General features: G+C 42.9%; 3 protein-coding genes across 3 annotated transcripts; 1 reads left to right on the forward strand and 2 right to left on the reverse strand.

The window, feature by feature from the left end:
* Positions 1 to 960, reverse strand: LOC122447332 (olfactory receptor 139). The gene has a single exon (XM_043477928.1). It carries the CDS (start codon positions 946 to 948, stop codon positions 1 to 3), a length of 948 nt encoding a protein of 315 aa, XP_043333863.1. The 5' UTR covers positions 949 to 960.
* A 6,925-nt stretch (positions 961 to 7,885) lies between these two features.
* On the reverse strand, positions 7,886 to 8,836 carry LOC122447388 (putative olfactory receptor 3A4). The gene has a single exon (XM_043478039.1). The coding sequence runs from the start codon at positions 8,831 to 8,833 to the stop codon at positions 7,886 to 7,888; it is 948 nt and encodes a 315-aa protein (XP_043333974.1). The 5' UTR covers positions 8,834 to 8,836.
* Positions 8,837 to 22,167: 13,331 nt separating this feature from the next.
* Positions 22,168 to 23,109, forward strand: LOC122447462 (olfactory receptor 3A1-like). Its single transcript, XM_043478139.1, has one exon. It carries the CDS (start codon positions 22,168 to 22,170, stop codon positions 23,107 to 23,109), a length of 942 nt encoding a protein of 313 aa, XP_043334074.1.
* The last annotated feature ends 4,110 nt before the right edge of the window (positions 23,110 to 27,219 follow it).

A 27,219-nucleotide genomic window follows, 5' to 3' on the forward strand; every position in this document is an offset into this window, starting at 1 on the left:
TCACTCGGGGGGCCGCCTCCCCGTCAGCAACCTCTTCAGTGCACCCTGCACATCGGGGTTCCGGAGGCTGTAGATGAGTGGGTTCAGCATGGGGCTGACGATAGTGATGAGGATGCCAATGCCCCTGTCCTTGTCCGAGGCGGACACGGAGCCCAGGCGCATGTAGCTGAAGAAGCCAGTTCCATAAAAGATGCAGACCACGGTGAGGTGGGAGCCACATGTGAAGAAGGCTTTCTTCCTGCCCTCCGCCGAGCGGATCCGTAGGACTGCGGCTGCCACGTGGGCGTAGGACACCGAGATGAAGATCATGGGAACCACCCCCATGAAGGTGGCCCCCACAAAAAGAAGCTGCCCATTGAGGTGGATGCTGGAGCAGGAGAGCTGGAAAAGGGGCTTGAGGTCACAATAGAAGTGGTTGACCACGTTAGGGCCGCAGAAGTCCAGCTCGGACACAGCCACCGTGTGGGTCAGAGCATTGATGAAGGAGATGGAACAGCAGACGGCCATCAGGGCTCCCTGGACGTCACGGCTCATGCGGACACTGTAGGTGAGGGGCTGGCAAATGGCCAGGTAGCGGTCATATGCCATGGCTGTCAGGAGGTGACAGTCCACACCAGCCAGGAGGTAGAAAAAGAAGACCTGTGAGACACAGGCTGCATAGGGAACTCGGCATTGGCGGGTCAGGAGACAGGCCAGCATGCGAGGAACAGTGACAGTGATGCACCCAATGTCCAGCAGAGAAAGGTTCCCCAGGAAGTAGTACATGGGGGTGTGGAGTTTGGGCTCCACAAAGATGGCGGCCAGGATACTCAAGTTGCCCCCAACTGTGATCACATAGGCAAAGAGGAAGATGGCAAAAAGGATGGGTTCCAGTTCTATGTTCTCTGTTAGGCCAAGAAGGATGAATTCAGTGACCACAGTCTTGTTGCCCCAGGCACCTGGCTCCATAGGCCACTGCTGAGAGATGGAGAGCAAGAAAATGTGGACCTGCTGAAAGAGGGAGAGAGGTACACAGAGGCACCTAATCTGTGTCTGCTGGATGCTGGGGATAATGGGGCATGTACGTTTATCAATGGAATGGATACTGGATTAGAGCTTGTGCAGGATCCCCATGGCCCTTACAGTGCTAGACATTAACTCTTGACTTTCCAGCTCAGGTTGAGATCCAGAGGATCCCAGGAAAGGGGCTGGGACAGAGGAAACTGCTCTGAGGACCCAGGACTGTGGCTAATGATCAAAATGGGATGGAAGGGTTTCACTATTCTAACAACTATGAAGGTTGTATCAGTGTAGAGTGCCTGACCTTAGGAAATGTCATCACAGGAGGATTTTCCGAAGTTAACATTAAGGCACGCCCAATCTGGGTATGAATCAATAGCAGTGACACAGTACAGTGTCTCATGACACAGTGACAAGAGTTCAGCCTTGCTCTGAGCAGAGGTTCATCTCTCTTCTGAATGCATCTGTCTACTCCCACTTCTCCAGTCATCCCCACCCTGCCTGTCCATGCAAGGTTCGGTGTGCCTCGGGTCCTGTGGTCCAGTTTGCCGTAAGTAGTTCTTTCTCTACACAAAGACGTTCACAGTCCCTCTCTCTTTCTCCCTCCCTCCCTTCCTGCCCCCCGTCCCTCTGTCTCTCTCTCTCTCTCTCTCTCTCTCTCTCTCTTTCTTTCTCCTGGTATATAAGGACAACCCATCACAGTGGAAAGAGCTGTGGAGTTAAGAGTCCAAATGCTTGTGTTATAAACAAGCTTCTACTACTAACTCGCATCAGGACTTTGGAGAAAGGATAACAGAAGGGGAAAAAAGATAAAAGGAAGGGAGGAAGGAGAGAAAGAAGGGAGGAAAAAATAGGAAGCCAACATTTATTAATATAAACTTTTTGTCAAATATTTTACTCCATTTAAATTTCACAGAAATTCTTGAAGATAGGTGATCATTTTAAAATGAGAAAAGGGAAGCTCAAAAATGATATCCTGTTTTAAGTTCACATATGTAAGAGTTTGTTCTGGAGAACTTGTATTTTGTGCTTTTGTTTTTGCCAAGCCCTTTGCCAATATCTCAGTATCTATCGTCTGTCTATCTGTCCATCCATTTTTCCCTTCTGCAATATGAAAGGCTGTATTGTATTATGTCTAGGTTTACTTAGAGGTATTTGTTGTTCAGTTGCTAAGCCATGTCCAACTCTTTGTGACCTCATGAACTGCAGTAGGCCAGGCTTCTCTGTCCTTCACTATCTCCCAGAGTTTGGTCAAACTCATGTCCATTGAATCAGTGATGCCATCCAACCATCTCATCCTCTGTTGCCCCCTTCTCCTCCTGCCTTTGATCTTTCCCAGGATCAAGGTCTTTCTTAATGAGTTGGCTCTTGTCATCAGGTGGCCAAAGTATTGGAGCTTCAGCTTCAGCATCAGTCCTTCCAATGCAGGATTGATTTCTGTTAGGATTGACTGGTTTGATCTCCTTGCTGTCCAAAGGATTCTTAAGAGTCCTCTCCAGCATCACAATTTGAAACCATCAATTCTTTGGCGCTCAGCCTTCTTAATGGTCCAGCTTTCACATTCGTACATGAGTACTGGAAAAACCATAGCTTTGACTAGACAGACTTTTGCTGGCAAAGTGATGTTTCTGCTTTTTAATTCACTGTAAGATGCTATAAATACTAATTTCTCTGCCCTGATCAACCTAAATACCCACCCTTGGCTCTCCCCAGACTTTTCACTTCCCCACTCTTGACCCTAATCTCTACCCTTCTGACTTCCTCTACTTGCCAGTTCTGACCTTTATTTTTCTTGTCACTAAGAGTAGAGAACATCACTGTGTTATTTCACTGCCACTCCCTGAATCCGATGATCGCTCAGTCCTTTATTCTCTAGCACCAAGGGTAAAGCTACCTGAAGATCATGTGGGATCTTCATCCACACTTACTCAAGAAGGAAGGAAATTAGCAGTCCTGGAGCAGAGGCACTTACCTTTCTACTCCGAGTTCCCAGATGGCAGTTCTTGTAGAGAGGGGAGTGAGTGCTAAGCTGACCCAAAGTGGCCCATCTCCAGAAGCCTTATAAAGGAAGTGATGCAGGGGCTGACAGAGTGTGTCTTGGTGCTGTCTCTGTATTTGGGAGCTAACAAGGCCTTAGGGGCCCTAAAAATGATACACTCCCCAGGGATTGCACAAGAGGCCAGAGGCAGACAAATAACCTCAGTCCTTCAGTCCTTAAGGGTTTCTCTCATCTGCCTAGTATTTTTGGATTTTATTAAAGGAATATTAGAGTCACAACTTCATTCCAGGCTCCTAATGCTCCTGAGAAAGGATACAGTTTCCATATTAAACAAGAAGAACCAGAGGGCTTAGTTGACTTGGCAAAGCCAGAGAGGGTGTCCCTAGTAGAGCTCAGGCTGGATTCCAGATTCACTGACTCTGGTACTGTTTCTTTCGTTTATTTTCTACACTGGGTTTTTTAAGGCATGCTTTTAAAAGTTTGGGATCAACATGTACACACTGCTTATTTAAAATAGATAACCAACAAGGACCTGCTGTAACAACACAAGGAACTCTGGTCAATGCCCTGTGGCAGGCTAGATGGGAGGGGAGTCTGAGAGAGGATGGATACATGGCTGGGTCACTTTGCTGTGCACCTAAACTATCACAGCATTTTTAATCGGCTATATTCCAACATAAAGTCAAAAGTTAAAAAAGTAACGCAAGCATAAAAAAGCAATTGCAAAATTACAGAGCTGAAAAAAATAAAAGTTAACTAAGGTATGACTTTAATTGTGAAGTTTGATGAGCTTTGATGAAATATATAGTCATGTATCTACCACCTCCATCAATATATGGAACACTTCAACTGCTCCAAAAACTTCCCTTCTGCACCTTTGCAGGCAGTCCCCTCTTCAGACCATAGCCATGGCAACCTCTGATCTGATTTCTTTCCCTTTGGGTTTGCTTTTTTCATACTGTCACATAAATGGAATCACACATTATGTAGACTTTTTAAATGACTGGATTCATTCTATTAGCATGATCCTTTGGAGATTCTTGCATGTTGGTAGCAGTAGTAGTGCATTCCACCAAGTCATATTCCATGTACTGCAATTTGCTACGCTATTTATCAGTTAATGAACAGTTGGGTTGTTTCCAGATTTTAGCCATTACAAATAAAGATATAAATATGTTCAGACAATTATTTGTGTGGAGACATGTTTTCATTTCTCCTTGGAAAATACCTTGCAGTATAACTGCTGAAACATATGTAAGTGGATGTTTAATTTTAAAAGAAACTGTCAAACTGTTTTCCAAAGTGGCTGTACCACTTTGAATTCTTCCCAGCAATGAATGAGATTGCCAGTTGTTCATCAACACTTAATATCATCAGTCTTTTTTAATATTAGTCCTCTTGATTAGGTATGCAATAGTAACTCATTGTGGTTTAACTTTGTATTTCCTTAATGATATTGAGCATCTTTTCATGTGCTTATTTACCATCTGTATGTCATTGATTATTTATTTAAATAATTTGCTCCCCCTCAATAAAAAATTAGTTGTTTTTCTACTTCTTATTGAATTATTTTAAAAAATATGTTATTAAATATAAAGGATACTAGCCTTTAATCCATGTTTTGCAAATAGTTCCCCAGTCTGTGACTTATATTTTCATAAACCGTGTCCTTTGAATAACTGACATTTACATTTTTGATGATATCCAATTCACCATTTTTTTCTTTTATGATTCATGACTTTTGTATCTAAGGAATTTTTGGGTTGGTTTGCAAACTGGCCCCACACAGAGAAGGCAAGGAGAGACAGAGGCAGACCACTCCAGATTGGCAGGTAATGTTTTTCCTGCTAAATTTTAGGTGCTCAATGAAAGTTTTTGGAATCAATTAATACTTTAACAAAATTATACTTTTATGGACAGAGGTCAGGTTTTGTTTAGTGCCAGGTCCATTTAGTGACAACTCTGTACTTCTTTTCTTCTCCCTAGATAGTGCCTAACTGTTGAGACCATCTTCCTTAAAATAAGACAGTGTGTGTGTGTGTGTGTGTGTGTGTGTGTGTGTGTGTGTGTGTGTGTGTGTGTGTACTCAGTTGTTCAGTCATGTCTGGCTCTTTGTGACCCCGTGGACTGTAGTGTAGCCCATCAGGCTCCTCTGTCTATGGGATTTTTCAGGCAGGAGTACTGGAGTGGGTTGCCATTTCCTTCTTCAGGGGATCTTCCCAACCCAGAGATCGAATCCACTTCTTTTGTGTCTCCTGCATTGTCAGGCAGATTCTTTACCACTGAGCCACCTGGGAACCCCCAAAATTAGACAATAATTCATCCTATTGATATTACTTGAGTGCCTTATGTGCTAGTAGAATTTCCTATAAGTTGAGGGTTCAGAAAGAATCAGAAAATTCTAGGAAACACACATACATTACAGATCAAAACTTTTTCAACAGTGACGAAAGCTAGAACATCAAAGGTCTGGATCAGGGATAACAAACTACAGTGCCTCCAAGGGCAAGGCAAATGGTGTGGGGAGTTGGAAGCTGGCAAATTGGAGAATAGTGGCCCTCTCTAATGAGGTCTGTAGAAATTTAGTCCTAGATGACTGCTGACAAGGATGTGGGTCCACTGTTGACAGATTTCATTCTATAAGAGCTGAAAACCACGTGTGCTTGGTTGCTCAGTCGTGTCCGACTCTCTGTGACCCCATGGACCGTACCCGCCAGGCTCCTCTGTCCTTGGGATTCTCCAGGCAAGAATACAGGAGTGGGTTGCTATGCCCTCCTCCAGGGGATCTTCCCAACCAGGGATTGAATCCAGGTCTCCCTTATTGCATGCAGCTTCTTTACTGCTGAGCCACCAGGGAAGCCTCCTGATTACTTTTAAGTCTCATAAACTACATGTCTGAGCTCCAGGTACACCTGGGGGTCTAAAAACCGGTGAACTCGATAAAGCACACAAAAATGTTTCCTTTCCATTGCTTTTCTAAGTGTAAATATTCCTGACTATCAGAATAATAAATTCACACAGAATCTTTTTCCCAAGGTTCCAAGTGGTGTGTTTAAGTATCAGAGATTCTCCAGAGCCAGCTGCAGCAATTTGAGCGTATACTCACTAACCCCTATCTGTGGGACATGCCTTCTTGGCCTCCTGAATCACTCTGGATAAATCTGCCTCCTGGCAAGGGAAATTTAGCTTTCTGTTTCACACAATTCTATTTTTAAAAACAAAGCAAAACTTTTAAGCTATAAAATAAGACTTTAGTAATTAAAGCGATATACCTTATTCCACGTTGGGAAAATCAGTAATACAAAGGTGTCAGTTCTTCCTAAATTTATACATTGACACTCCGTTAGTAGAAATTTACAAACAGATTTTTTAAATTAATTGGAAGGATGATTATAAGTAGTTGCAGGAATGAGTATGGCAAAGACAGACCAACACCAGGGAAATAAAAGTAATAAGAAATACCTTGACAACTACATATTAACTTGTGTTTTAATACCATAATGATTAAGAAGAGCAAAAGAGAGTCCAACAACAGACCCCAAACTAGAAGGATATTTAGTCGACAGTGAAAGAGTGATTTTATATCAGTGGGGAAAAAATCAATGAATCTATTCCTTTGAAAATTAAATAAAGGTTCTTTCTAGGTTCATTGCAGCACTCCATCCAACAAGATTATTTCAACCAAAGCACATTCACTAAGAGAAATTTGTAAAATCCATTTTATTCTATCCATTTAAAGGAATGCTATGCAATCTAGAAAAAGATGAGTAAGATCTCTACTGAATGTCATGGAAAGATATCCATCTATGTTATTCTGTTATTACTATGTTATCATTACATTATTAAAAAAAGCAGGTTATTCTATTTTTACAAATATATATTAGGTACAACCTTTTAAACAATTATAGACTAAATATAAAAATGATTGTCTCTGAAATAAACTTATGAGTAATTTTATTCTTTTCAAACTTTCTAATTTTTTAATAAGCATGCATTTTTATTGCATTATGTAAAAAGATGTTTAAAGCTATAAATGGAATAAATGAAGTGGTTTTCTCCTTTTAGCAACGCAGAAGGAGAGTTTGGTTCAGGTTTATGTCCAAGAAGGCAAAGATCTCCAGTCAGTCAGTCAGGGAGACTTTTTCAGGTGAGCTGAAACTCTTTAATTACTGTTATTACACATATTTTTTGTTATTGTCAGTCCAATATTCTACCTCATCTCTATGGTTTTTCTAAACAATGCCTTGTCCCTTGGATTTTGGTTTTAAACTTTGTTCTCTTTTTGTTGGTTTATTTGCTGAAGTCAGTCTTCAGCAATTCCTCTACCAGCCTCTTCCAGCTGCTCTGGAACAAACTGTAAATTTACTAAAGAAACAAAACTTCTTACTCCATGTTTTTTTAAAAATATTTTTCTATAACACTGACCTTCCTTTTCTTTTATCCCCTCTTTCTTGTCTGTCCCATCCATCCCACTTTACAGATACCCTTCTTCTTAGGAATGATGTATTACTTTTAAGAGGCAGTAGAGACAATGCCCACCTAGATTTAAATCACAGCTCTGACATTCTTTAGCTGTGTGACTTTGGGCAAGTTACTTAACTTCTCTGAGGTTCGGTTTCCTAATCTGTAATTTGTAAATCTGTGCCTGCTTCATAGTGTTGTTCTGAGGGTTAAGTGAGTTAGTAGATGTCAGTCACTTAGAAGAGTGGCCTGGCACGTGGTAATCATGATATAAGTAACAGCTACTATTGTTTTTATTGTACTTTCCTTTCTAAGCCAGTTTCTGATTTGATTTCACCTTGTTCACATTCCATTTGTACTAATTGCAGTACCTCTTGGAAGCAGTAAGTGGAGCCATGATATTCTTTAAAGACACAGCAAGAGATCTCACGTGGGGGGCTGTCTATGGGTGAACACCCGTCTCAGGGCGCCCTGCACATCGGGGTTCCGGAGACTGTAGATGACGGGGTTCAGCATGGGGCTGATGACGGTGTTGAGGATGCCAATGCCCTTGTCCTTGTCTGAAGCCTCCACTGAGCCCAGTCGCATGTAGCTGAAGACACCTGTGCCATAGAAGATGCCCACCACGGTAAGGTGGGAGCCACACGTGGAGAAGGCTTTCTTCCTGCCCTCCGCTGAGCGGATCCGCAGGACTGCAGCTGCCACGTGCCCATAGGACACAGTGATGAGGACCAAGGGGGCCACACCCATGAAGGCTGCTGCTACAAAGAGCAACTGCTCGTTGAGCTGGGTGCTGGAGCAGGAGAGCTGGAAAAGCTGTGGGAGGTCACAGTAGAAGTGGTTGATCACATTGGGACCACAGAAGTTGAGAGTAGATACAGTCACAGTTTGAGTCAGCGCGTTGGAGAAGGAAAAGACACAGGACACGCCGGCCAGGGCTCGCTGGATTCCCCAGCTCATGCGGGTGCTGTAGGTGAGGGGCTGGCAGATGGCCAGGTAGCGGTCGTAGGCCATGACGGTCAGCAGGAAGCAGTCCACCCCGGCCAGGAGGTGGAAGAAGAAGAGCTGCGAGAGGCAGGACCGATAGAGAATGCTTCTGTTATTGGACATGAAATGCCCCAGCATTGCAGGGACAGTGATGCTGATGCACCCGACATCCAGCAGGGACAAGTTCCCCAGGAAGAAGTACATGGGGGTGTGGAGTTTGGGTTCAGCGAGGATGGCAGCCAGGATGCTGAAATTGCCCCCCACAGTAGCTACATAAGCGAGAAGGAAGATGACAAAGAGGATGGGCCGTAGAGCTGGGGTCTTCGTGAGACCCAGCAGGACAAACTCAGTGACAACTGAATCATTTCCTGAGGCTCCCAGATCCATGACTCTCTCCCACCGGTAGTGGAACCAAGTAAAGCTAGAAGGTGCCGATGGTGACAAATGGAGAATCAGACTTTTTTTTTTTTTTTAACTGGAGTATAATTGCTTTACAATGTTGTGTTAGTTTCTGCTGCAACAAAGTAAATCAGCTATATGTATACATATATCCCCTCCCTCTGCGGTCTCCCTCCCACTCCACCCTCCATCACCCCTCTAGGTCATCACAGAGCACCCAGTTTGGGCTCCAAAGTATTGACCTTCTACTGAATGAGAAAAATGTAAAAGGAGCTTTTGAGCAGCATGAGTTTCCAGGCTTAAGATCCAGGTGGGGTGAGTGGATATCCAGCTCAGCTGCCTCCCAGTTGAGCTCTCTCACAGGCCAGATAAGCAGACACCAAGACTCCAAGTTCTCTTCTCCAACTCCACCACCACTTGGCTCCTTGCTCTTCTGTCTCCTGGTTCTAACTGCATATCATCTAACACACATACTATCATGGACCTGGTGGCCACATGAGGTTAAAGACTTTTATGGTGCTGTGTCCTGCCCACATGCTTGATCACTTAGATAATGTCTTCCTTTTCCCACCCCTGGGTGGTCACACACAGTGATCCACCACAACCTCTGGCTGAAGGATGGATATTGAAGTCATTCACATGGAGTCTACTTCAAATGGGAAGAGGCTGGAGTTGGAGCTTCCTGAGCATGGGGTAGGGTGGGGGTGGGAGGTGGGCAAAAGGCATAAGGCATGAGCAGAGGAAAATGTTTTCTAATGATTAATGTTGAGAATAAAGTCAAGTCCACAACGGATCAACCTCCATCTAATGGTCTGACCTTTTCTGCATGGACATGTTCTGACCATCAGCTCCACCTCTCCAGATGTGAACTGGTTTTCATTCTAAATCTGCTCTGGACTTAACTATCTGGTAACAGCCTTGCTCCCCTCCAAGTTAGTGAGGCTTTAAACCTTGGTTAAAACTGACTTCTCCCTGTCTCTAACCTTTACATTCAAGGGACTGAGTCCCACTGGTTTTTTTCAGGCGAAGGGAGAAGCTGTTATTTTGCTTGTATGAAATCCAAGTTGGGAGCACGCAGTGAGGGGTCTTGGCACCCACCCAGTCAAGGGGCTGAACACATCTTGGGCAAACAGCAGGGGACAGTCATGGTGGCCCAAAGACGTTCAAGTGGGGATAGCTTATGAAGGACACAGAGACAAGGAGATAAACAACTCACGTGACATCACCCTCACAGTGGGATTTTTCTCCGCCCAATTGTTACCCTGGAGGCATCAGAAATTAGACTTTCCAGGGGGAGCCAAAGCTGGATAAACAGACATAATGATCTCTAGTGTCTTTAAAAAGTTTTGAACTTTTCTGAAAATGTTTCCAAGTATGACCTTCACGGACACGGCAACATTCATTCATTTATTTAACAAAAATATTTTTGAGCAATTACTGTGAACTGACATTCTTTTTAAGTCTCTCTTTTTTTGTAAATTTTAAACTTTTAATTTTATATTGGAGTACAGCCAATTGACAATGTTGTGATAGTTTCAGGTTCACAGCAAAGTGACCCAGCCATATCCATCCTCCCCAAACTTCCCTCCCATCCAGCTTGCCACATGACATTAAGCAGAGTTCCCTGTGCTATATAGTAGGTCCTTGTTTTGTTACCATTTTAAATATAGTAGTGGGTACACGTTGATCCCAAACTTCTGCCTATCCCTTTCCCCCATCCTTCTCCTCCTCGTAACCATCTCAGCACTTCATGGAGTTAGAATAAATCTCAGAGAGTCTTAAAAGGCAGTTAAGCTTACACTGCGTTGGAGGTGGAGTTGGGACTTTGGATTTCTGATTTAGTCCAGCCTACCATCTTGGGAGAGGAGGAGCAGTGCCTTGTGACATCCTAGCCTTGCCTGCCACTTGGGGCTGGGGGCTGGGGGAGTTGGAGCAGGATTTGCTCCTATCTCATGCCCTCCATCATTTCACAAGGTCGCCTCACACATCCTGTCACTACTGCCATCCTCAAACCTGGCTCTTCCTCTAGTGTCAAACAAATATCTTGCCCTTCCTCCACTCCTGTACCTTACCCCAAACCCTCTACTGTCCTGACCCAAAACGTTTTTGAGCTTTGTGCCCTCAACTTCATGAGTGACCAAGACCATTCTACTTTTGCTCCTAAAGTGGCTTGAGGCATTTAAAAAATATTAATTCCTAATTAATGTCAGAGTCACTTCTTTCTTGGTGAGCTATTGGAGATATTTAACTTCCCGAGAAGCACTCAGGTGTGGTGGACCAGCCCTCTTCTTGCTATGTCTCAGCAGTTTAGGACATCGTTTTCACTTCAGTTGCTTCTAATCCCAGCTGGCTGTTGAGTCTGACTTCACTAGGCCACTTTGGTGATGAAATAAGGTGATCTGGATCTCAACTTTAACTCCAAAAAAAAAAAAAAGAAAGAAAGAAAGAAAAAGAGAATGCTTTCCCACTGGCTCTCATTAGCGAGTTTGAGAGAAGTTCTTTGCAGGATCAATGGAAGAGCCTCACAGTGACTCAGGACTGCCAGAGGCCAAGGAGACATTGACAGGGAAATAGAATGACTTCTCTACTGACAGCCGTCCACAGAAGGGAACTTCAAAATTCCAGGACCCAAATTGAACCTTTTATACCCATTACTGGAGAAGGAAATGGCAACCCACTCCAGTATTCTTGCCTGGAGAATCCCATGGACGGAGGAGCCTGGTGGGCTACAGTCCATGGGGTCGCAAAGAGTCAGACACGACAGAGTGACTTCACTATTACTACTACTACTATCTTGCTACAAGTCTAGACTTCAGCTCCCAACTAGATAAAAAATGCTATAAGGTCTCTCTTTCTGATTATTTTTTGTTTCACTAATAATGCTTTGGGCATTCATTTTTATTTTGAACATGTTTCATAAATAAAACACATATAACAATGTTGCATAAGCTATGCTATTCTCAGTTTGAGAATGAGTTACTTCACCTTAGAAGTTAGAAAAATATGGCAGTGAGGGAAGGTCTTACTGAGGTCAGTTTGCATGCGGGATGGAAGAGCCTCCCAGAAGAGGGTGCAGGGCACTGCCTTGCCCGAGTCCAAGCATACTGGGTAGGATATCAGTGCAAGTGTGTGCGTGCTCAGTTGTGTCCCGCTCTGCAACCCCATGCACCAGAGCCTACCAGGCTCTTCTGTGCCTAGAATTTTCCAGGCAAAAATACTGGAGTGAGTAGTCATTTCTTACTCCAGGGCATCTTCCTGACTAGGATCGAACTCTCATCTCCTATGTCTACTGCTTTGGCAGGTGGATTCCTTACCACTGTGCTACCTGGGAAGCCCCTTAGAATATCAGAGGGAACCTCATCTCATCTCCTGACACCATTTCCTCCCTAGAGTCACCTCCGGATTCACACTGGGTCAAGGAAGAGAGTTTCAATAAAGGGATGGTGAATATAAAATTTTCTTGATTATTCCCTTATTGGTAGATAAGTTAAAATTTCCCTTTATTATGGCTCTTCTACATTTAGAACAGATTCCTAGAAGTAGTTTGAAAGGTAATAAAAACTGGTATATTTGACAGCAAGATATTTAGCCAGGTCTTTTTAATGACAGACTGGGACCTCCCTGGTGGTCCAGGGGTTAAGACTCCACTTTCCAGTGCAGGGGGTGAGGGTTCAGTCCCTGGTTGGGGAGCTAAGATCTCACATGTCTTTTGGCCAAAAAGCCAGAACAGAAACAGAAGCAATTTTGTAACAAATTCAATTACAACTTTGAAAATGGTTCACATCAAAACAAAACAAAAAAAAAATCTTAAAAAAATGACAGACTGTTTTCCCCTAATACTTTATTGTAAAAACTTTAGGGCTCGTTGTAAAGTTTAAAAATTATACAGTGAACACCCATATACCTATCATCTAGACTTTACCATTATATTTGGTCTTTATATAAATGTGGTCCTTCAATAGCTATTCTTCTTTGACTTATTTCACTATTACGTTTGTATGATTCTCATATTACTGTCTACAACAATTGCTTATGTATTTTTTAAGGCTGTATAGCATTGCAGGCTATTAATACACCAAAGTTTATAATTTCTTTCCTGTTTCAAGGTATTTTGCTTCTTCAAGGTATTTTGCTTCTGTGGACATTATTGTATATATTTCTTGGTACACTCATGCAAGAACTTCTCTATGATTGTTAATTAGAAATAAAGTTTGTGAGTCGTCAGATTTAAAGGATAAATTCGAATTGTTTCCTAAAGGACTTATACCACTTTAGGGTCTTAGCAGTTGTGCATAAGAATTTTAAAAATTCTATGTTCTCATTAAAACTTGCCATTATCTCATTTCTTTATTCAGACCAATACAGTGTGAAATGGTGTCTCAACTGTGATTTTAATTTGCATTTGGTAGATCACAAATAAGGCTGAACTTCCTTTCACTGGCCATTTGTGTTTCCTCTTCTGTTCATATCCTTTGTCTGTTTTCTATCAGATCCGTTGTATTTTTTTAATTGAGTGTAGAAGTCTGGATATATCTTGGATACTCTAGGAGATCTATATACATATTGCAAGTCTCTTTTACTTTTTAAAACATTTAAATGTATGTATGTATGTATTTATTTTTGGCCATTCTGGATCTTAGTTGCTGTGTGGGCTTTTCTTTGGTTGTACCTAGCTGGGGCTACTCTCAGTAGCTTCTCATTGTGGTGGCTTCTCTTGTTGCAGAGCATGGGCTGTAAGACACCTGGGCTTTAGTAGTTGGTGTACATGGGCTTAGTTGCCCCAAGGCATGTGGAATCTTCCCAGACCAGGGACTGAACCCCTAGCCCCTGAATTGGCAGGTGGATTCTTAACCTCTGGACCACCAGGGAAGTCCACATCTCTTTTAATTTGAAACTGCATTTTCACTTTAAAAAAGTTATCCTGTGATGTGTAGGGATTTTTACATTTTAATGCAGGCAAATCTCTCAGTCTTTTAAAAATGACTAAAGCTTTTTGGACTTCTTTTTTTTTTTTAATCTTTTTAAAAATTATTTTTTGGCCACACCATGCAGTATTTGGGATCTTAGTTCCCAGACCAGGGATTGAACTTGCATCCCCTGCACTGGAAGCATGGAGTCTTAACCACTAGACTGCCATGGAAGCCCCTTTTTGAACTTCTTTAAGAATGGCTGAACTCCCAAAAGATCATGAAGGTATTCTATAGAGTATTTTTACAGTTTGAACATTTTAATCTTCAATATAAGTATCTCATCCTCCTGAAACTGATTTTTGTGCATGGAGAAAGACAGTAATGTCTTTTTTCCTATGGCTATCTGATTACCCCAGCATCATTTATTGAAAGGCATGTCCTCTTCCTACTGCTCTGCTGGCTGCCCACGTCACATACCAAATTCCCATGCATTATTTTCAGACCCTCTAATTTGTTCTTTTGCTTCATTTCTCTGATGTGCTCAGTTGGGTCAGTCATGTTTGACTCTTTTGTGATTCTTTGGACCATAGCCCGCTAGGTTCCTCTGTCCATGGAATTTCCCAAACAAGAATACTGGAATGGGTTACCATTTCCTTCTCCAGGAGATCTTCCCGACCCAAGGATTGAATCTGTGTTCATCTCTTGCCTTGTAGGCGGCTTCTTTACCTACTGAGCCATCAGGGAAGCCTGTTTTTTTGTTTTGCTCAGATACAGCACAATCTTAATTACTATACCTTAAAAAACATGTTGTGATGCCTTGTAGGGCAGGCAGGAGCAGTTTAGTGCCACAGTAAGAGAGTCATACCATGGCTCAGTCAGTCAGCTCAGTCGCTCAGTCGTGTCCGATTCTTTGTGACCCCATGAACCGCAGCACGCCAGGCCTCCCTGTCCAACCATCTCATCCTCTGTCGTCCCCTTCTCCTCCTGCCCTCAATCTTTCCCAGCATCAGGATCTTTTCAAATGAATCAGCTCTCCGCATCAGGTGGCCGGAGTTTCAGCTTCAGCATCAGTCCCTCCAATGAACATCCAGGACTGATCTCCTTTAGGATGGACTGGCTGGGTCTCCTTGCAGTCCAAGGGACTCTCAAGAATCTTCTCCAACACCACAGTTCAAAAGCATCACTTCTTCAGTGCTCAACTGTCTTTATAGTCCAACTCTCACATCCATACATGACCATTAGAAAAACCATAGCCTTGACTAGACGGACCTTTGTTTGCAAAGTAATGTCTCTGCTTTTTAAATGCTGTCTAGGTTGGTCATAACTTTCCTTCCACTTTCCATACTGTGGCTGGCAGAAGCTTTTAGCTAGAATTAGAGGCCAGAGTTGAGAACTGGGCTTGGACAGAAGGAGCACAGCTTAGATAGAAAGCCTCAAGCTCATCCACGGCAAGACAGGTACCAGGCAATTGTGAGATGGACAGCAAGCATCGGAAAATGAAATAGACCCACAAACACTTTTGCAAATGGCCAATATCCTGTAAGCAAATACATCATGTACAGTTGACCATGAAGGAACTGAAAAAAGTTGGCACCAACATAAGAGTCCATCTCGGCAGCAGAGACAGAGTCAACGCGGCATATGACATGGCAGTAGGTGCTTTTTGAAGAAGTTGGAAGAAGAGAGAGCTTCCCTGGTAACTCAGCTGGTAAAGAATCTGCCTGCCAATGCAGGCAATGCAGAGACATGGGTTCGATCCCTGGATCAGGAAGATCCCCTGGAGAAGGAAATGGCAGCCTACTCCAGTAAGGATGGAACATTTTCTAGAAAGTTGTTAAAACCATATTATGGGGTTTGAGATCCAGCTCTGTTACATCCTAGTTGTGCAGCATCAAGCAAATTACTAAACCTCACTGATCCTCATTTTCTCCTCTGCATTGTGAGGCAAATAACAAAGTTACATCAGAGTTATTGGGAGGATTAAGGGAGATAACACATTAAAATGTAGAAAATATTAGTGATTGCTATTATTATTATTATTATTATTACTTGTTGATCCCCAGATTCCCCAGGGACTTTAAGTATGTTAATTTCATTTAATTCTCAGACCAGCCCTCCCTCAGTGGTCAAGATATCGTTCTCATTTTACAGATAAGGAAACTTCAGAGTTCTTCAGCAGCTAGTCCTAAGTCATACCATTAAGAACTGGAGAAGCGAGTCCATAGACCACATCCATGCTTTTCATGCTGCATTAGGTTGCCCTGGGAAAGCATGAGGACCAGGGGTTCTACAGTTAAACCAATGCAAGTTCTCCATTATGGTGGGCACGAAGAAAAAAAAGTGAACGTGTTAGTTGCCCAGTCATGTCTGACTCTTTGTAACCCCATAGACTGTAGCCCACCAGGCTCCTCTGTCCATGGGATTTCCCTTCTCCAGTGGATCTTCCCAGCCCAGGGATCAAGCCTGGGTCTCCCACATTGCAGGGAGACTCTTCACCATCTGAGTCAAGGGTGGGCATAATACAACTCAGTTTTTCTATTGCTACTTCCAGAATCATTACAGGACCCTCCAAGATGCAATCCCAGTGGCCTCCACTAACAAGTCTTGAGGGAGAAGGCACTGCATTCCTGAGGACTCCTTAGGAAACTGAGTTTGCAGAAGGCTTCTCCCTTTTGCCTCCTTTCTTGTGTTTCTTCTCATCCCCAAGTCAAGGCAAGCCTGGGGAGTTGGCCGCACTCTGCTCAAAGCTCTCCTTCTGGGAGAGCAAAGCTCTCAGTCTGGATTCTGGTTTCATCCCAGCTCTACCATTAGCTCCATGGGTGACTTTGGAAACCTCTTTGGACTTCACTGCCTTTGAGTGATAAATAGGATTAATAATATCCCCCAGTCACCCCATGGAACTAACATCAGAGGTGGAGTAAGGAGTCAGATGGGAGATCATTTTGAGGAAATAAGAAGCATCACAAAGTTGTGAAGCATCATTACTGGGCTCAGCAGAGACTTGGGGTGCTTATTGGTCTGTGGCTCCCCAAACCCCAACCCCTCCTGGGAGGGATAATTTCTGAGGGCCCCAGGGGTGACACTGCAGTGGGGAGCACCTCACAACACAGGTGATCTCATGTCTCCTTCACCCGTTTTCTTATATATGGCCCCTTCCTTGCTCTCCAGCGCCAGGGTCCACAAAGCGCTGCACTCTCTTCACCAGGAACCTCCCTGGCTTCTGTACCTGTAACAGGTGAGTCTTCTCCTGGGTTCCCCTCTGCTCCCTAGTAATGGAGAAGGCACTTGAGTTGTTATCAAGCAAGTCAGATCTCTTTCACAGAGGATTCAGTACAGAAAGAGTCTTAACTCAGGGTAACATATCAGGTGAGGGGAAGAGCTGACAAACCCATTCCAGGTCCCTTTGCCAAAGCTTGTCATTCTTGGATAAAGCCCGCTTTCTGTTTTTATTGGAGTGAGCAGGAGGGCATTCATCAAATCCAGTTTTCCTGCTGGACCCATTCCTCAGGCAACCGTGGACCAGACCCCTCCATCAGAGGGCCTGATTGAACCTTCCTGATCAGACGCATAAAGGGTTTAGTTGGAACATCATAGCATGGAGCTGTAAACACTCAGTATGGACAGCCTGGGGCTCACTCTGGACACCTGAGAGTCATAATCTAGGAGAACCTCTTCAGTTAAGGTCATCATGGTGATCTTGTTTAAGATGGAATTCTTAGATGAACAGCACAGTGATCATCCTAGAATCTTGGTAGCAAAAAGTAAGCTTCACCACTTAGAGTGAGGATTCCATGGTATCTCTGTGAGGTATACTCTACTCCTCCTCCAGGGGATCTTCTCGACCCAGGGATCGAACCTGCATATCTTACACCTCCTGCAGTGGCAAGCAGGTTCTTTACCACGAGCGCCACCTGGGAAGCACTCTTCTTGCCTAGACTTATTTATTCACAGGGTCTGTCCCTCCTGATTTGGGGGCTATTTCAAGAAAAGACATGTGCAGTGACCAGGATTGTTTTAACTATTGCTTGATGGTTCCTGATGTCTAATCTAGCTAAAGAATCAGTGATTCCCACAGCAATACTGCTCTGCCTTTCACTGAAACCCATATCTCCTTTAAGTCATATCAACCTTTCATTGTCTTGCAATAATTCCAGCTCATTCAGAAATCCTTTCCCAACTCCTTGGTGTTGGTTGCCGAATTCATTTATTTACTTATTTCAGAAATATTAAGCACCTACTGTATGCAAGTGTGATGATAGGCACTGAGAATGCAAAGCTGAGTCAGGCGTAAATCTGTCCTGAAGCCATTTATAGTGAATAGAACAGTGGAATGCTCTGTAGAGAAATGACCATGCAGGAGATTAACAGAGATAAGTGCTTTTAACATGTATGCTCAGTCATTAAGTCATGTCCAACTCTTTTGCGATCTCATGGACTGTAGCCCGCCAGGCTCATCTGTCCATGGAATTTTCCAGGCAATAATACTGGAGTGGGTTGCCATTTCCTTCTCCAGGGGATCTTCCCAACCCAGGGATCAAACCTGCGTCTCCCAGATTGGCAGGCCGATTCTTTACCACTGAGCTACCAGGGAAGCCAAAATTGAAGTACATAATCAGTTCAGTTCAGTTGTTCAGTCGTGTCCCACTCTTTGTGACCCCATGGACTGCAGCACGCCAGACTTCCCTGTCCATCATCAACTCCCAGAGCTTACTCAAACTCCTGTCTATTGAGTCGGTGATGCCATCCAACCATCTCATTCTCTGTCGTCCCCTTCTCTTCCTGCCTTTAATCGTTCCCAGCATCAGGGTCTTTCCCAATGAGTCAGTTCTTTGCATCAGGTGGCCAAAGTATTGGAGTTTCAGCTTCAGCATCAGTCCTTTCAGTGAATATTCAGGACTGATTTCCTTTAGGATGGAGTGGTTGGATCTACTTGCAGTCCAAGGGACTTTCAAGAGTCTTCTCCAACAGTTCAAAAGCATCGATTTTTTGGCGCTCAGCTTTCTTCATAGTCCAACTCTCATATCCATGTGGAAAAACCATAGCTTTGACTAGATGGACCTTTGTTGGCAAAGTAATGTCTCTGCTTTTTAATATGCTGTCTAGGTTGATTATAGCTTTTCTTCCAAGGAGCAAACATCTTTTAATTTCATGGCTGAAGTCACCATCTGCAGTGATTTTGGAGCCCAAGAAAATAAAGTCTCTCACTGTTTCCATTGTTTCCCATCTATTTGCCATGAAGTGATAGGACCAGATGCCATGATCTTAGTTTTCTGAATACTGAGCTTTAAGTCAACTTTTCACTCTCCTATTTCACTTTCTTCAAGAGGTTCTTTAGTTCTTCTTTGCTTTCTTCCATAAGGGTGGTGTCACCTGCATTTCTGAGGTTATTGATATTTCTCCCAGCAATCTTGATTCCAGCTTGTGCTTCATCCAGCCAGGCATTTTGCATGACATACTTTGCATATAAGTTAAATAAGCAGAGTGACAATATACAGTCTTGACATACTCCTTTCCCAACTTAGAACCAGTCTGTTGTTCCATGTCCAGTTCTAACTGTTGCTTCTTGACCGGTATACAGATTTCTCAGGAGGCAGATCAGGTAGGTCTGGTATCCCCATCTCTTGAAGAGTTTTCCACAGTTTGTTGTGATCCACACAGTCAAAGGCTTTGGCGTAGTTAATAAAGCAGTAATAGATGTTTTTCTGGAACTCTCTTGCTTTTTTTGATGATCCAGCAGATGTTGGCAATTTGACCTCTGGTTCCCCTGCCTTTTCTAAATCCAGCTTGAACATCTGGAAGTTCACGGCTCATGTACTATTGAAGCCTGGCTTGGAGAATTTTGAGCATTACTTTGCTAGCATGTGAGATGACTGTAATTGTGTGGTAGTTTGAACATTCTTTGGCATTGCCTTACTTTGGGATTGGAATTAAAACTGACCTTTTCCAGTCCTGTGGCCACTGCTGAGTTTTCCAAATTTTCTGGCATATTGAGCGTAGCACTTTCACAGCATCACCTTTTAGGATCTGAAATAGCTCGACTGGAATTTCATCACCTCCACTAGCTTTGTTTGCAATGATGCTTCTATGGCCCACTTGATGTCTCATTCCAGGATGTCTGGCTCTAGGTGAGTGATCACATCATCATGGTTATCTGGGTTATGAAGATCTTTTTTGTATAGTTCTTCTGTGTATTCTTGCCACCTCTTCTTAATACCTTCTGCTTCTGTTACATTATAGCTATATATTTTCCTTTGACAAAGAGAAGCTGGCCCTTTCAACTAAAAATTTGCTCCTGGTAAGATGATTACCTTGGTACAGTTTAAAAAGTTGTAAACAGTTGACTCTCAGTATCCATGGATGCAGAACCCATGGATACAGAGGGCTGACTGTGCAAAGCCATTTTATATAAGGGACTTGAGCACCTTGAACCTGGTGGAAATATGATAGGAGGAACTACTGAGCTACTACTGCTGGCCTTTAAAGATCTCTGGAGTTTAGAGAAAATAGAACATTGAAAGATAAGTTATTATGAAAGTAATTTGATTCATTTTGTAAGATCTCACCCTACAATTGAACTTCTGAGTTTTAGAGCTGACCATTGTTGGCAAATGGGCTTCTCTGGTGGCTCAGAAGGTAAAGAATCTTCCTGCAATGCAGGAGACCCAGGTTTGATCCCTGGGGTCAGGAAGATCCCCTGGAAAAGGGAATGGCAACCCAACCCAGTATTCTTGCCAGGAGAATCCCATGGACAGAGGAGCCAGGCAGGCTGCAGCCCAAGGGGTCACAAAGAGTCAGACACGACTGAGCAACTAACACTGACTTTTGTTGGCATGTAAGGAATCTATTGACTTCTGTATAATTTTTATTTAACTTGCTAAAATTTTAATAATTCCACAAGTTTCCAAGTTTTTTCTTTCTTCTATTTAGGCAATGCTACTGTTCTTAACTTGCTCTTTTTTCTTTTTATTACTTAAGCATTTTATTTTCCTTTGCCCAAAACTTTCAGAATGAGAAATATTTGAAGGAGCAAAGGCCATAGCTTTCCTTGCTCGATTTTAATACAAATATCACTACTACTCTGCCATTATGAATGATTCAGATTTGCAATGGATATGCTCTGTAACATAAAGTGATATATTTCCATTTCAAGTAACTACAAGTGTGTTTTTCTCTTTTTTTCTCTTCTCTCTACATCCAGTATATGTGCAGATGTTTAAGAATTGCCTCTATAAAATTTTTCTCTTTTTAAGCCAACTAATATGCTACATATATTAATAGATTTACCAATATCAAACCATCCTCTCCTATAAAATCTACTAGATAATGGTGGATTCACGTATTGTACTTAAGATTTTTACATACATAGTATCAAATGAGGGTAGTGTAGAATAATTCCTTTTTTGCTGCCATTCTTACATTTTAATACCAGGATTTGCTAACTTTAAAAATATATATTGGAAGGCTTTCATATTTTGTAAGTTAAGAAGAGTTTATATTACATTATAATTATATAAAAAAATAATTGGTCAAAGAAGCATATGAGCCTGGAACCTAAAATGGAAGTATATTATCAATCACTTCTAACATTTTTCAGTTGGTTTATTTGGTTTAGGGACTACTCTTGAATTGATTGTTCAAACTCAGGAACAAATAGTGTTCCATTACTATTTTATTTATTTGTGGCCCTTTCAATTCCTAATTTTGTGTCCCTTAATATTTTTCTTGCTTAGATGCTGTCCAGATATTTTTTTCTTTGTAATATATTTATAGGGACAATTATGAATTATAAAGTCCTTATAAATATGGTCAATTCTGGCTTCCCTGGTGACTCAGTGGTAAAGATTCTACCTGCCAGTGCAGGAGACAAGGGTTCAGTCCCTGGGTTCGGAAGATCCTCTAGAGAAGGAAATGTCAACATTCCAGTATTCTTGCCTGGGAAATCCCATAGACAGAGAAGACTGGCAGGCCACAGTCCATGGGGTTGCAAAGAGTTGGATGTGACTTAGCAACTAAACAACAACATGATCAGTTCTGTTCCTTTCTATTTTACTACCTGTTCAATTTTACGTCAGCATTATGTTTTCCCCAAATCTTCTCATATGGGTTGTTGGGAGTGGGAGGGTCTCATTCCTTGGTTCTAGAGATCAAAGGGAGAAAGGGATTTTTATCTTTCATGAGGAGGGGGGAGTCCAATGTAGTTGTGGCAGCAACTGGATGCTGGGTAACAACACAGAGATGAAGACAGAGAAGGTTAATGAGTGAAGTGTGGCCTGAAAGAGAAAATACCCACTAGGACACTTGGGAATTTACCCTGAGGCTTGACATCTGAAAGCGAATCAATATATTTCTACTGATCAACTAACTTGGAAAGACTGATCCCTTCCCCTATGGGATATCTTCTTATAGGGACCCATGGAGCCAGAATCTGGGGTCAATGGAACAACTGAGTTCATCCTGCTGGGTTTGGTGGAGACGCCAGGGCTACGACCAGTTGTCTTTGTACTCTTCCTCTTTGCCTACCTTGTCACTGTCGGGGGAAACCTCAGCATCCTGGCAGCCATCTTGGTGGAGCCCAAACTCCACACCCCCATGTACTTCTTCCTGGGGAACCTGTCAGTGCTGGACATTGGGTGCATCACCGTTACCGTTCCCTCGATGTTGGGTCGTCTCTTGTCCCACAAGCGCACAGTTCCTTATGCAACCTGCCTCTCACAGCTTTTCTTCTTCCACCAGCTGGCTGGTGTGGACTGCTTCTTGTTGACAGCCATGGCCTATGACCGATTCCTGGCCATCTGCCGACCCCTCACCTACAGCACCCGCATGAGCCAGACGGTCCAGAGGGTGCTGGTGGCTGTGTCCTGGGCTTGTGCCTTCTCAAATGCACTGACCCACACTGTAGCCATATCCACACTCAACTTCTGTGGTCCCAATGTGATCAACCACTTCTACTGTGACCTCCCGCAGCTCTTCCAGCTCTCCTGCTCCAGCACCCAGCTCAACGAGCTGCTGCTCTTTGGTCTGGGTGTCCTCATGGCAGGTGCACCTGTGATTCTCATTGTCTCCTCCTACATCCATGTGGCAGCTGCAGTCCTGCGGATCCGCTCAGCGGAGGGCAGGAAGAAAGCCTTCTCCACATGTGGCTCCCACCTCACCGTGGTGGGCATCTTCTATGGCACAGGTGTCTTCAGCTACATGCGGCTGGGCTCCGTGGAGGCTTCGGACAAGGACAAGGGGATTGGCATCCTCAACACCGTCATCAGTCCCATGCTGAACCCACTCATCTATAGCCTCCGGAATCCTGATGTGCAGGGCGCCCTAAGGAGGGTGCTCATGGGGAAGCGAGCCTTTGCATGAGGGATGTCTCAAGAGGGTGAAACTGTAGCAGGTGTCCCTGTCCTTCCTAGATCTTGAGCAAGCTGACTTTTGTTAGGAAGTGAGACTTCTTATTCCTCAAGGAGGTTTGAGCTGATAATACATGTGTAGGTTCTGTAGACCAGAACCCTTGACTAGTTGCCATTTGGTCCTAGCTACCCCTCACACTCCAGATGGAGATGGAACCCAGGTAGTTCTATATTCTGGAAGGCTCATGACCCTATAGGAAGAACCTTTAGTTTTTTCCTGCTGGGGTTCCCCAAAGTACACACCAGCACAGATTCTATCTAGACTGGAATATGGAAACTCACAGCCTGGTGCCAAGTATTAGCACATCCTCCTATCAGGCTTGCTCTGAAAGCAGCATTCCCAACCTGCTTTTACACAAGGATCCTACACAAGGATCGAGACCTAGTACAGTATAATTTGAGGCCCTGCTTATACTTCAAGATTCTATGGTTTTTAACAGTGGAGAATTTATATTTCCTTTGGAATTTCTTTCTATTTTTATGAAATAGAAATATCCATTGATTTAAAATTTTTCTTAGAAATCATGTTTATAGAAATGAAAACAAAATTTATGAGTGTAAAATCAAAACCTTCATCCTGTCTGTCCTCACTCTTCATAATGCAATTTTCCAGAAGAAACTACTGTTAAGAATTTGGTACTTACGCTTTTAGTTTTTTTTTACACATTCATAAATATATTTATGTATTTTTATATCAACATAAATATATTTGTGTATATTCATATCAATAGAGGCATATATGTCATGTTTTATGTTTACACATTACACGGTAGACTTTTCTACATGCTAAATATCTGAAAACTTAATACATTTTAATGACTGCCTAGTGTTAATTTATGAGCTAATCATAATTTGCTTAACCATGTTCCTTTTGATGGAGTTTAGATTGTTTGTAGATTTACTGCAATTACAACCAATGATGTAAAAACTATTCTTTAGAGATGAGTTTCTACTATCCTGCAAACATTTCCATAAGTTCTAATTTACAAAATTCCTGAGTTGAGTAAGATAAAAATTTAGATCTTTGATATGTATTTCGCTCTTATTCTACAAAATATTTGCACTCTTCTGTTATTCCAATAGTGAGTGAAATCACTTCATCCTCATAACTTTGTCAACTGCTATAAATAAATGCTTCTCATTTTTCACAATATAAAGGCTGAAAATTACCAATGAGTGTTTCAATATTCATCTCTTCTATGTTCACATTAAATTGAATATATTTTCAAATGTTTAATATCCATGATATGGACTAAATTATGTCTCACCAAAATTCATCTGTTGAAGCCCTAAAACTCCCAGTGTGACTGTATCTGGTGATAAGGTCTTTAGGAAGTAATTAAGGTTAAATAAGATTAATTAGGGCTTCCCAGGTAGCACTAGTGGCAAAGAATCTGCCTGTCAATGCAGGAGATGCAGGTTTGATCCCTGGGTTGGGAAGATCCCCTGGAGAAGGGAATGGTGACCCACTCCTGTATTCTTGCCTGGAGAAGTCCATGGACAGACGAGCTTGCCCTCAAATTCCACCCATTTTGTTACAAGTGACAGGCATTCCTTCCTTTCCACGGTGGAATGGTACTCCTCTGTGTACATTTTCTTTATCCAATTATCTGCTGAAAAACATTTAGGTTCTTTCCATATCTTGACTATTATGAATAATGCTGCAGTGAACATGGGAGCATAGATATCTCTTTACTTATGATTTCATTTCCTTTGGATATGCAACTGGGCTTCCCAGGTGGCGCTAGTGGTAAAGAACCTGCCTGCCAATGCAGGAGACATAAGAGACTCAGGTTCTATTCCTGGCTGGGGAAGAGCCCTTGAAGAAGGAGATGGCAACCTACTCCAGTATTCTTGCCAGGAGAATCCCATGGACAGAGGATCTAGACCATATGGCAGTCCTATTTTTAATTTTTTGAGGAAACTCCATACTGTTTTCCATATGGCTATACCAGTTTATATTCTCACCAACAGTGTGTGAGGGCTCCCTTCTCTCTGCATCCTCACCAACATTTGTTATTTCTTGTCTTTGTGACAGCAGTCATACTAACACGTAAGAGGTGATACCACTGTAGTTTTGACTTGCAGTTCCCTGATGACTAGTGATGTTGAACACCTTTTCATGTACTTGTTGATCATTTGGATGTCTTCTCTGGAAAAATATTTCTATTCAGGTATGTTACCCACTTTTAAAATTAAGGCTTTTTGGTTTTATTTGGTATTGTGTTGTATGCGATCTTTATAGATTTGGGGTATTAACCTTTTATCAGATACATGTGCTTAGTTGCTCAGTTGTGTCTGACTCTTTGTGACCCCACAGACTATAGCCACCAAGCTCCTCTGTCCGTGGAATTCTCCAGGCAATAATACTGGACTGGATTGCCATTTCCATCCCCAGGGGATCTTCCTGACCCAAGAAGCGAGTCCTCGTCTCCTGTGTCTCCTGCATTGCAGACGGATTCTTTACCAACTGAGCCATCTGGGAAGTCACCAAATATGGGTTTGCAAGTATTTTCTCCCATTCTGTAGGTTGGCTTTCAATTGATTGATTACTTCTTTTGCTGTGCAGAAGCATGTTAGCTGGTATAGCTTTTCCTAGTGAAGTCAATGTTGGCAAAAACCATGGGGGTCTTTGGTAGTCAAAACTGTGGGAGCCTTGTAGGTGACCATAGTAGGCTATCAGGGTCCTGGGTGCAAATGCTGCATGTATCCTCCTGTTCCATTTTGCCCGTGGGGGGAAGCTGTAGCTGAGGGGATCCCTCTTGGCCCCAGGCCTGGTGGGCTGACATTCAGAGTGGGAGAGAAGCTGGGGCACTGGGATAAGGTGCACTTGCTGTTCTTGGATTGGAAGAATCAATATTATAAAAGCAACTGTACTACCCAAGGCAGTCTACAGATTCAATGCAATCCCTATCAAATTACCAATGGCACTTTTCACAGAACCAGAACAAAAATTTTTGCAATTTTGACCTCATAGGATTGTTGTAAGGGTTGGCTGAGATTCCATGTATATAGAGCTCATGGTGTAGTGTCATGTACACCGTGTAATAAATGTTATTATTATGCTACTAACATCATCGGTGGTCTCCTAATAGGAACTTCATGTGTGTTACTTTATTTAATCCTCCCAGCAACCCTGAGAGAGAATATTACCCATTTTCCAAATAGGGAAACTGGGGTTCAATGGAGTTCAGTAGTTGTTCATAACTGGATGAGCAGGTCTGTTCTTTTAGAAAGTCCAGCAGGCTCCCACAGACAGTGTGCTGTCATATGGGCCCAGGTGTAATGAATTGAGGACATGAGAATCCAGGGGTTGCATTACACAGCCTCTCCAATTTTCAATCTCTGTCATCTCTAACAGTAGACTCTCACTTTCTAAAGACTTGGCCCAGAAAATTATGGTGGGGGGCAACTTCCCAGGGGGAATCCTCAGCTTCTACCACCCTCAGGATCATTATAGGATCCCCAAGAGTGTGTGGCCCTTGCTAATAAGCCCCAGGTGGCAATGGATTTTCTTTCTGAAGATTTGTTACAAATTTGAAGTTGGAAAAGGAGCCTTTGCCTCCTTTCTTGGGTTTCTTCCTCATCCCGGGGTTCAGGAGTCAGCTGGTCTATACCCGCAAGGTTCTGTTTGGACCAGACATCTGGGAAAGCAAAACCTCCAACCTGAGACCCCAGATTCTGTCCTGGCTCTGCCTCTAGTTACCTCATGACTTTGGGAAAGCCATTTGCTGCCTACGTACCCATCTGTTAAACAGAGTTATTAGGACAGCTGCCCTAACCAGCTCCATAAATTAATATGAGGGATGGCGATGAAGATGTTTGAAAAAATTCTAAGTCAACAGAGTCATGAGGCACCATTGATTTGCCACTGCAGTATTTATTAGGGCTTGTATTGTGTACCTGTCCTTAGCTCTCCCCATGGCCTCCTTCCCCTTCCTGGGCTAATTTCGAGGTCCCAAGGGGACAACACCATGGTGGAGAAGTCCCATGACAGAGACGGCCTCAGCCTCTCTTTATCTCATTTCCGTATATATGGCCCCTCTCTTTCCCCCAGAGTAGC

This window comes from Cervus canadensis, chromosome 1, assembly GCF_019320065.1.
Source record: "Cervus canadensis isolate Bull #8, Minnesota chromosome 1, ASM1932006v1, whole genome shotgun sequence".
In the NCBI taxonomy this organism is placed as follows: Eukaryota; Metazoa; Chordata; class Mammalia; order Artiodactyla; family Cervidae; genus Cervus; species Cervus canadensis.

Coding starts and splice junctions, on each gene's coding strand:
- LOC122447332 (XM_043477928.1), bottom strand. CDS start 948: ATGGAGCCAGGTGCCTGGGGCAACAAGACTGTGGTCACTGAATTCATC.
- LOC122447388 (XM_043478039.1), bottom strand. CDS start 8,833: ATGGATCTGGGAGCCTCAGGAAATGATTCAGTTGTCACTGAGTTTGTC.
- LOC122447462 (XM_043478139.1), top strand. CDS start 22,168: ATGGAGCCAGAATCTGGGGTCAATGGAACAACTGAGTTCATCCTGCTG.